This window comes from Oncorhynchus mykiss, chromosome 13, assembly GCF_057628025.1.
Source record: "Oncorhynchus mykiss isolate SJ-2025 chromosome 13, ASM5762802v1, whole genome shotgun sequence".
In the NCBI taxonomy this organism is placed as follows: domain Eukaryota; kingdom Metazoa; phylum Chordata; class Actinopteri; order Salmoniformes; family Salmonidae; genus Oncorhynchus; species Oncorhynchus mykiss.
In genome coordinates, this window is record NC_143034.1 from 3,841,413 (window position 1) to 3,852,500 (window position 11,088).

The 11,088-nt window shown below is 45.0% G+C and overlaps 1 protein-coding gene across 11 annotated transcripts in view; it reads left to right on the top strand.

Annotated features, from left to right (window-relative positions):
- Window positions 1-4,898: 4,898 nt before the first annotated feature.
- The window catches only part of abcg2b (ATP-binding cassette, sub-family G (WHITE), member 2b), a 33,454-nt gene continuing 27,264 nt past the window's right edge, over window positions 4,899-11,088 (top strand). For 7 of the 11 annotated variants that reach the window (XM_090194725.1, XM_090194724.1, XM_090194729.1 and 4 more), the window contains exon 1: window positions 7,407-8,089. In XM_090194725.1, the coding sequence (XP_090050851.1) occupies window positions 7,524-8,089 (566 nt within the window). In that variant the 5' untranslated portion in view covers window positions 7,407-7,523. Of the gene's footprint in view, window positions 5,473-7,406; window positions 8,090-11,088 lie in introns of those variants that run through there. The other 4 variants (XM_090194730.1, XM_090194732.1, XM_090194731.1 and 1 more) reach the window with 4 other exon arrangements.

An 11,088-nucleotide genomic window follows, 5' to 3' on the forward strand; every position in this document is an offset into this window, starting at 1 on the left:
GTGCAAGTTCTCCCACTTAAAAAGATGAGAGAGGCCTGTAATTTTCATCATAGGTACACTTCAACTATGACAGACAAAATGAGGGAAAATAATCCAGAAAATCACATTGTAGGATTTTTAATGAATTTATTTGCAAATTATGGTGGAAAATAAGTATTTGGTCAATAACAAAAGTTTAACTCAATACTTTGTTATATACCCTTTGTTGGCAATGACAGAGGTCAAACATCTACTACTGTTCAATCTCAGACACTGACCACACTTTAGCTAGTTAGCATAACAACTGTATGAAAGGGTAAATGAATGCATCCATCCCATAATCTACGTGTTATAGACTTTAGCTAGTTAGCATAACAACTGTATGAAAGGGTACATTAATGCATCCATCCCATAGTCTAAGTGTATTCGACTTTAGCTAGCTAGTTAGCATAACAACTGTATGAAAGGGTACATTAATGCATCCATCCCATAGTCTATGTGTATTCGACTTTAGCTAGCTAGTTAGCATAACAACTGTATGAAAGGGTAAATTAATGCATCCATCCCATAGTCTACGTGTTTTAGACTTTAGCTAGCTAGTTAGCATTTTAACTGTATGAAAGGGAACATTAATGCATCCATCCCATAGTCTACGTGTTTTAGACTTTAGCTAGTTAGCATAACAACTGTATGAAAGGGTACATTAATGCATCCATCCCATAGTCTAAGCGTTTTAGACTTTAGCTAGTTAGCATTTTAACTGTATGAAAGGGTACATTAATGCATCCATCCCATAGTCTAAGCGTTTTAGACTTTAGCTAGCTAGTTAGCAGAGCAGTAGATGAAAACACAACGTTGTATTCCTTAGCCTAGATAACTGTTTGTACAGTATGTTGACTTGGGCGTCTACTTCAGACCTCATCGATTTGATCAAGGATGAGCATAAGAGCCTTGAAAAGGGGAGAAGACCACTATCAGTCTGGCCATGTGGAGAAGACCACTATCAGTCTGGCCATGTAGAGAAGACCACTATCAGTCTGGCCATGTGGAGAAGACCACTATCAGTCTGGCCATGTGGAGAAGACCACTATCAGTCTGGCCATGTGGAGAAGACCACTATCAGTCTGGCCATGTGGAGAAGACCACTATCAGTCTGGCCATGTAGAGAAGACCACTATCAGTCTGGCCATGTGGAGAAGACCACTATCAGTCTGGCCATGTGGAGAAGACCACTATCAGTCTGGCCATGTAGAGAAGACCACTATCAGTCTGGCCATGTGGAGAAGACCACTATCAGTCTGGCCATGTGGAGAAGACCACTATCAGTCTGGCCATGTGGAGAAGACCACTATCAGTCTGGCCATGTAGAGAAGACCACTATCAGTCTGGCCATGTAGAGAAGACCACTATCAGTCTGGCCATGTGGAGAAGACCACTATCAGTCTGGCCATGTAGAGAAGACCACTATCAGTCTGGCCATGTGGAGAAGACCACTATCAGTCTGGCCATGTAGAGAAGACCACTATCAGTCTGGCCATGTGGAGAAGACCACTATCTGTCTGGCCATCAGAATCAGAATTACTTTATTTTTTATTTAACCTTTATTTAACCAGGCAAGTCAGTTAAGAACAAATTCTTATTTTCAATGACGGCCTAGTTGGGTTAACTGCCTGTTCAGGGGCAGAACGACAGATTTGTTGTACCTTGTCAGCTCGGGGATTTGAACTTTCGGTTACTAGTCCAATGCTCTAACCACTAGGCTACCCTGCCACCCCAAGTATCATCAGCTGTTCGGGTGGCTGGTCTCAGACAATCCTGCAGGTGAAGAGGCCGGATGTGGAGATCCTGGGCTGGCATGGTTACACGTGGTCTGTGGTTTTCTGTCCGGTTGGAGGTAACGCCAAATGATCTAAAACAACATGGGAGGCGGCTTAAGGTAGAGAATTGAACATTAAAATCTCATGCAACAGCTCTGGTGGACATTCCTGCAGTCAGCATGCCAATTGCACGCTCCCTCCAAACATGAGACATCAGTGGCATTTGTGATGTGTGACAAAAATTCACATTTTAGAGTGACCTGTTATTGTCCCCAGCAGAAGGTGCACCTGTGTAATGGTCATGCTGTTATTGTCCCCAGCGGAAGGTGCACCTGTGTAATGATCATGATGTTATTGTCCCCAGCGGAAGGTGCACCTGTGTAATGATCATGATGTTGTCCCCAGCGGAAGGTGCACCTGTGTAATGATCATGCTGTTATTGTCCCCAGCGGAAGGTGCACCTGTGTAATGATCATGCTGTTTAATCAGTTTATTGATATACCACACCTGTCAGGTGGATGGATTATCTTGATAAAGGAGAAATACTCACTAACAGGTGATGGAAACAAATTTGTGCACAATTTTGTTTAGAGAAATATGGAACATTTCTGGAATATGATTTTTTTTCAGCTCATGAAACATTGGACCAACACTTTACATATTTTCTGTTCAGTATAGTTTTCATGACAAGAGACAAAATCTTCAAAAGGCACAGTATTTATTTATTCTGAGTGGTACACGCCCTCACACAGTCTGGATCTGTAGGCTCCTTCCCACTATTATGATTGCTATGTCAAGTGTTAAAATCCCAAGTTATTAATTAAAAGTTTATGGGGACAAAAACTGTCTATAAAGTGGGGGACAGATGACAAAGAGGGAGGGGCATCAAGGAATTCAAAATGGCTACAGGGATGGATGTGCAAGAGTCAGGGCTTTGTGGTCACAGGGTCTGGGATCCTGGGTGCCCCTCACCAGACGGTCTGGGATCCTGGGTGCCCCTCACCAGACAGTCTGGGTGCCTCACCGGACGGTCTGGGATCCTGGGTGCCCCTCACCAGACAGTCTGGGTGCCTCACCGGACGGTCTGGGATCCTGGGTGCCCCTCACCAGACGGTCTGGGTGCCTCACCGGACGGTCTGGGATCCTGGGTGCCCCTCACCAGACGGTCTGGGGTCCTGGGTGCCCCTCACCGGACAGTCTGGGATCCTGGGTGCCCCTCACCAGACGGTCTGGGATCCTGGGTGCCCCTCACCAGACGGTCTGGGATCCTGGGTGCCCCTCACCGAACGGTCTGGGATCCTGGGTGCCCCTCACCAGACGGTCTGGGATCCTGGGTGCCCCTCACCAGACGGTCTGGGATCCTGGGTGCCCCTCACCAGACGGTCTGGGATCCTGGGTGCCCCTCACCGAACGGTCTGGGATCCTGGGTGCCCCTCACCGAACGGTCTGGAATCCTGGGTGCCCCTCACCAGACGGTCTGGGATCCTGGATGGTCTGGGATCACCGGATGGTCTGGGATCCCAACAGTGAACATCTGTAAATATCTTGTAAATAGGTTTTACAACAGTGAACTGTAAATAATTTATATTACACACACTAGACTCCCAGAATAATGTATATTACACACACTAGGCTCCCAGAATAATGTATATTACACACACTAGGCTCCCAGAATAATTTATATTACACACACTAGACTCCCAGAATAATTTATATTACATACACTAGACTCCCAGAATAATGTATATTACACACACTAGACTCCCAGAATAATTTATATTACACACACTAGACTCCCAGAATAATTTATATTACACACACTAGACTCCTATAATAATTCATATTACACACACTAGACTCCCAGAATAATTTATATTACACACACTAGACTCCCAGAATAATTTATATTACATACACTACACTCCCAGAATAATTTATATTACACACACTAGACTCCCAGAATAATTTATATTACACACACTAGACTCCCAGAATAATTTATATTACATACAAGCAGCCAACTAAAGTAACATCGTTAAAGTAACCAAGGTACCTAACTAACTAGCCAACCAAGGTACCTAACTAACTAGCCAACCAACCATGGTACCTAACTAACTAGCCAACCATGGTACCTAACTAACTAGCCAACCAAGGTACCTAACTAACCAGCCAACCAAGGTACCTAACTAACTAGCCAACCAACCATGGTACCTAACTAACTAGCCAACCAACCATGGTACCTAACTAACTAGACAACCAAGGTACCTAACTAACTAGCCAACCAACCATGGTACCTAACTAACTAGCCAACCAAGGTACCTAACTAACTAGCCAACCAAGGTACCTAACTAACTAGCCAACCAACCATGGTACCTAACTAACTAGCCAACCAAGGTACCTAACTAACTAGCCAACCAACCATGGTACCTAACTAGCTAGCCAACCAAGGTACCTAACTAACTAGCCAACCATGGTAGCTAACTAACTAGCCAACAATGGTACCTAACTAACTAGCCAACCTTAGCTAATGTAGCCAACTAGCCAAACAAGGTACCTAACTAACTAGCCAACCAAGGTACCTAACTAACTAGCCAACCAAGGTACCTAACTTACTAGCCAACCAAGGCACCTAACTTACTAGCCAACCAAGGTACATAACTAACTAGCCAACCAAGGTACCTAACTTACTAGCCAACCATGGTACCTAACTAACTAGCCAACCTTAGCTAATGTAGCCAACTAGCCAACCAAGGTACCTAACTAACTAGCCAACCAAGGTACCTAACTTACTAGCCAACCAAGGTACCTAACTTACTAGCCAACCAAGGTACCTAACTTACTAGCCAACCAAGGTACCTAATTTACTAGCCAACCATGGTACCTATAACTAGCTAGCCAACCATGGTACCTAACTAGCTAACCCACCAGGCAATATTTAGCTAAGCTAGTTAGTTAACATTAGCTTACCGTTCGTGCAGTCAGACCTTTTCTAAGCGGCGACACGCTAGCTAACCAACTGTCGTTGCCATGGTTCCCGGACTAACGTAAAGCTGGCGTGTCTGACTCCACACAGAACAGCGGCGACACGCTAGCTAACCAACTGTCATTGCCATGGTTCCCGGACTAACGTAAAGCTGGCGTGTCTGACTCCACACAGAACAGTGGTGTCACTGCAGCACTACAGCTGGAACAACGTCCCCTCTATCTGCTGCGGCCTCTCTCAATTCAATTAAATTCAAGGGCTTTATTCAAGGGCTTTATTTATCTCTCTCTCTCTACTGTAACGACCCTGGGGGGTCTCTCTCTCTCTCGCTCTCTCTCTCTCTCTCTCTACTGTAACGTCCCTGGGGGGGGGGGGGGGGGGTTATAAGAGCGGATATCGACTGTGCGCTGGACTTTCGACCAAGAAAGGTCGAGGGTTCGAGTCCTGCTTCCCTGCCTGTTTCATTACACTGGTGTCAGAAGTGGGATCGGACCCTTGCAGCCACGACAGTGCGCGTGCTTGACCGGTGAGAGTGTGCGCGCGCGCGTTCCTGTAAAAAGACGTAGTGTTCGCAAGCTAGCGCGAGGACGCGCTCTTTGAAAAAGGAGGGATGAGTGTAACGACACCCTGGGGTTTAATTAATAAGGGCTAGAAGGTCGAGGGTTCGAGACCTGCTTCATTACAATACGAACGGTGAGTCAGCATTAACCAGCTAGATAAATATCCCTTCCCTGGTGGGCTAATGGTAGCTAGCATGTCACCACATTAAAAAAGTTACACAAATTACTTGTATTATTTTTTATTTTATTTATAAAATGCACATGTGTACTTATCGAAGTAAGTGGTTACAACCCGGTATATAGCACAGCAACATACGTCTGATCGACGGAGAGACCTAACGTTAGCTATTTCAATACAAAATCCAAAGGGTAAATTTACCAAAAATTATAGTAATGTGAAAATACTAAGGCAGTTAGCTAGGTCATTTGTAAAATACTAAACAAAAATACACATGGGAATTACACAATATCAATTACTAACACGAGAGAAGAAAAAGAGGCTATAATATGTACTTGCTAGGTTACTTGATACTTGTTGATGAGAGTTTGCATGGAGAAATGTGTCTTTGACAGGGTGCGCTGTGTTGGAGCCACCACTCAGCCAACTAAATACACTAGATGACTGACAGGGGGCGCTGTGTTGGAGCCACCACTCAGCCATCTAAAAATACACTAGATGACTGACAGGGGGCGCTGTGTTGAAGCCACCACTCAGCCATCTAAATACACTAGATGACTGACAGGGGGCGCTGTGTTGAAGCCACCACTCAGCCATCTAAATACACTAGATGACTGACAGGGGGCGCTGTGTTGAAGCCACCACTCAGCCATCTAAATACACTAGATGACTGACAGGGTGCGCTGTGTTGGAGCCACCACTCAGCCAACTAAATACACTAGATGACTGACAGGGGGCGCTGTGTTGAAGCCACCACTCAGCCATCTAAATACACTAGATGACTGACAGGGGGCGCTGTGTTGGAGCCACCACTCAGCCATCTAAATACACTAGATGACTGACAGGGGGCGCTGTGTTGAAGCCACCACTCAGCCATCTAAATACACTAGATGACTGACAGGGGGCGCTGTGTTGGAGCCACCACTCAGCCATCTAAATACACTAGATGACTGACAGGGTGCGCTGTGTTGGAGCCACCACTCAGCCATCTAAATACACTAGATGACTGACAGGGGGCGCTGTGTTGGAGCCACCACTCAGCCATCTAAATACACTAGATGACTGACAGGGGGCGCTGTGTTGGAGCCACCACTCAGCCATCTAAATACACTAGATGACTGACAGGGGGCGCTGTGTTGAAGCCACCACTCAGCCATCTAAATACACTAGATGACTGACAGGGGGCGCTGTGTTGAAGCCACCACTCAGCCATCTTGGTACTACTCCTCCTCTACTGTGGGGCTCTGTTACTACATTTATTATGTCTACACCTCTACTGTGGGGTTCTGTTACTACATTTATTATGTCTACACCTCTACTGTGGGGTTCTGTTACTACATTTATTAATGTCTACACCTCTACTGTGGGGTTCTGTTACTACATTTATTATGTCTACACCTCTACTGTGGGGTTCTGTTACTACATTTATTATGTCTACACCTCTACTGTGGGGTTCTGTTACTACATTTATTATGTCTACACCTCTACTGTAGGGCTCTGTTACTACTAAATACACTAGATGACTGATAGGGTGCGCTGTAGTGAAGCCACCGTGCCTCCATCTTGGTATTCCTCCTTCACTGGAAGCTAATAGAAATTAATTTATTAATGTCTACATTCGCTTTTGACACGTTTATTCTGTAGATACCTTAATGGATACTTTTAAATTATATTATGATAAACATTAAAATAACAAATATACATATATATAGTATTTAAGCATTTTCCTTTTAAGTATCTGAGTATATAATTCTGTAATTGAAAAATGTAATTCCACTCATTCCTATGGAGGACTGCTCCTACCGGGGAGTTCCAATATGGCCGACCGGTCGCTTCAAGCCACTCAGTTGCAAATACATAGCGTCAGCAATCTAGAGTTTATATATACATCATTGGTGAAGACAGGTGTTTGTTGCACGTGCTCTCCTGTTATCAATGCCCCTGCGCTGTCAAGGCCAAGGTTCAAAGTTCAACATCCTGCCCTCTGGTAGGGCGTGGCCACACCCATGCCCCTGTGTGATTGGTTGACAGGGGGCGTAAAGAGGCTTGGGCAGGGCAATCTGGGATACGTTACCTTGAAGTTAGAACATAGGTTAGATAGCTACTGCAGCAGACAACTCCTCTCTCTCTGTCTGTCTCTTTATCTATCTAACATCATTTCTTCTCCGTTCCCTTCTTTCTCTCTCTCTCTGTCTGTCTCTGTCTGTCTGTCTGTCTGTCTGTCTGTCTGTCTGTCTGTCTGTCTGTCTCTCTCTCTCTCTCTCTCTCTCCCTGTCTCTCTCTCTGTCTCTCTCTCTCTCTCTCTCTCTCTCTCTGTCTCTCTCTCTCTCTCTCTACCTCCTCTCTCTCTATCTCCCTGTCTCTCTGTCTCTCTCCTTCCCTCTCTCTCGGTGAGGAGGATGTCTAAGCCCCAGAATGGTGAGTCAGGCAGCCCAGCAGCAGATGATCCAGAGGTGATGTTCCAGGTACCTGGTCCAACCGTCTCCTTCTCCAGACTACACTACTCTGTCATGGAGAGCAATGGACTCTGCCACAAGACAGGACCTGAGAAACACATCCTCAGAGACGTCAGGTAGGGGTGGGAGGCGGGTGGTGGGGGGGGGGGGGGGGGGGGGCATCAGGTAGGGGTGGAGGGGGGGGACATCAGGTGGGGGGGGGGGGGGGGGTGAGAGACGTCAGGTAGGTGGGGGGGGACTTCAGGTAGGGGGGGGTGAGAGACGTCAATACAATATTGACTGGATGTATTGATGATGTAGTGATGTTGTAGTGATGTTGTAGTGACTGGATGTATTGATGATGTAGTGATGTTGTAGTGATGATGTAGTGATGTTGTAGTGACTGGATGTATTGATGATGTAGTGATGATGTAGTGATGTTGTAGTGATGTTGTAGTGATGATGTAGTGATGTTGTAGTGACTGGATGTAGTGACTGGATGTATTGATGATGTAGTGACTGGATGTATTGATGATGTAGTGATGTTGTAGTGACTGGATGTATTGATGATGTAGTGATGTTGTAGTGATGATGTAGTGACTGGATGTAGTGATGTTGTAGTGATGTTGTAGTGATGTTGTAGTGACTGGATGTAGTGATGTTGTAGTGACTGGATGTATTGATGTTGTAGTGATGTTGTAGTGATGATGTAGTGATGTTGTAGTGATGTTGTAGTGACTGGATGTAGTGATGTTGTAGTGATGTTGTAGTGACTGGATGTATTGATGATGTAGTGATGTTGTAGTGATGTTGTAGTGACTGGATGTATTGATGATGTAGTGATGTTGTAGTGATGTTGTAGTGACTGGATGTATTGATGTTGTAGTGATGTTGTAGTGATGTTGTAGTGATGTTGTAGTGACTGGATGTATTGATGATGTAGTGATGTTGTAGTGACTGGATGTAGTGATGTTGTAGTGATGTTGTAGTGACTGGATGTAGTGATGATGTAGTGATGATGTAGTGATGATGTAGTGACTGGATGTAGTGATGTTGTAGTGACTGGATGTAGTGATGTTGTAGTGATGTTGTAGTGACTGGATGTAGTGATGATGTAGTGATGTTGTAGTGATGTTGTAGTGACTGGATGTATTGATGATGTAGTGATGTTGTAGTGATGTTGTAGTGACTGGATGTAGTGATGTTGTAGTGATGTTGTAGTGACTGGATGTATTGATGATGTAGTGACTGGATGTAGTGATGATGTAGTGACTGGATGTAGTGATGATGTAGTGATGTTGTATTGATGATGTAGTGATGTTGTAGTGATGTTGTAGTGACTGGATGTATTGATGTTGTAGTGATGTTGTAGTGATGTTGTAGTGATGTTGTAGTGACTGGATGTATTGATGATGTAGTGATGTTGTAGTGACTGGATGTATTGATGATGTAGTGATGATGTAGTGATGATGTAGTGATGATGTAGTGATGTTGTAGTGACTGGATGTATTGATGTTGTAGTGATGTTGTAGTGACTGGATGTGTTGATGATGTAGTGATGTTGTAGTGACTGGATGTATTGATGATGTAGTGATGATGTATTGATGATGTAGTGATGTTGTAGTGACTGGATGTATTGATGATGTAGTGATGTTGTAGTGACTGGATGTAGTGATGTTGTAGTGATGTTGTAGTGACTGGATGTAGTGATGATGTAGTGATGATGTAGTGATGATGTAGTGACTGGATGTAGTGATGTTGTAGTGACTGGATGTAGTGATGTTGTAGTGATGTTGTAGTGACTGGATGTAGTGATGATGTAGTGATGTTGTAGTGATGATGTAGTGATGTTGTAGTGACTGGATGTAGTGATGTTGTAGTGATGTTGTAGTGACTGGATGTAGTGATGATGTAGTGATGTTGTAGTGATGTTGTAGTGACTGGATGTATTGATGATGTAGTGACGTTGTAGTGATGTTGTAGTGACTGGATGTAGTGACTGGATGTATTGATGATGTAGTGACTGGATGTAGTGATGATGTAGTGACTGGATGTAGTGATGATGTAGTGACTGGATGTAGTGATGATGTAGTGACTGGATGTAGTGATGATGTAGTGATGTTGTAGTGATGTTGTAGTGATGATGTAGTGATGTTGTAGTGATGTTGTAGTGATGATGTAGTGATGTTGTAGTGACTGGATGTAGTGATGTTGTAGTGATTGTTGTTGTCCAGTCAGACCTTCTTCTCCCCTTGACCTGATGTTATCTGGTGTTGACCTGATGTTATCTGGTGTTGACCCCTCCCCTTGACCTGATGTTATCTGGTGTTGACCACTCCCCTTGACCTGATGTTATCTGGTGTTGACCACTCCCCTTGACCTGATGTTATCTGGCATTGACCACTCCCCTTGACCTGATGTTATCTGGCGTTGACCACTCCCCTTGACCTGATGTTATCTGGTGTTGACCACTCCCCTTGACCTGATGTTATCTGGTGTTGACCACTCCCCTTGACCTGATGTTATCTGGCATTGACCACTCCCCTTGACCTGATGTTATCTGGTGTTGACCACTCCCCTTGACCTGATGTTATCTGGTGTTGACCACGCCCCTTGACCTGATGTTATCTGGTGTTGACCACACCCCTTGACCTGATGTTATCTGGTGTTGACCACTCCCCTTGACCTGATGTTATCTGGTGTTGACCTCTCCCCTTGACCTGATGTTATCTGGCGTTGACCACTCCCCTTGACCTGATGTTATCTGGTGTTGACCACTCCCCTTGACCTGATGTTATCTGGCGTTGACCACGCCCCTTGACCTGATGTTATCTGGTGTTGACCTGATGTTATCTGGTGTTGACCACTCCCCTTGACCTGATGTTATCTGGTGTTGACCACTCCCCTTGACCTGATGTTATCTGGCGTTGACCCCTCCCCTTGACCTGATGTTATCTGGCGTTGACCACTCCCCTTGACCTGATGTTATCTGGTGTTGACCACTCCCCTTGACCTGATGTTATCTGGCGTTGACCACTCCCCTTGACCTGATGTTATCTGGTGTTGACCACGCCCCTTGACCTGATGTTATCTGGTGTTGACCACACCCCTTGACCTGATGTTATCTGGTGTTGAC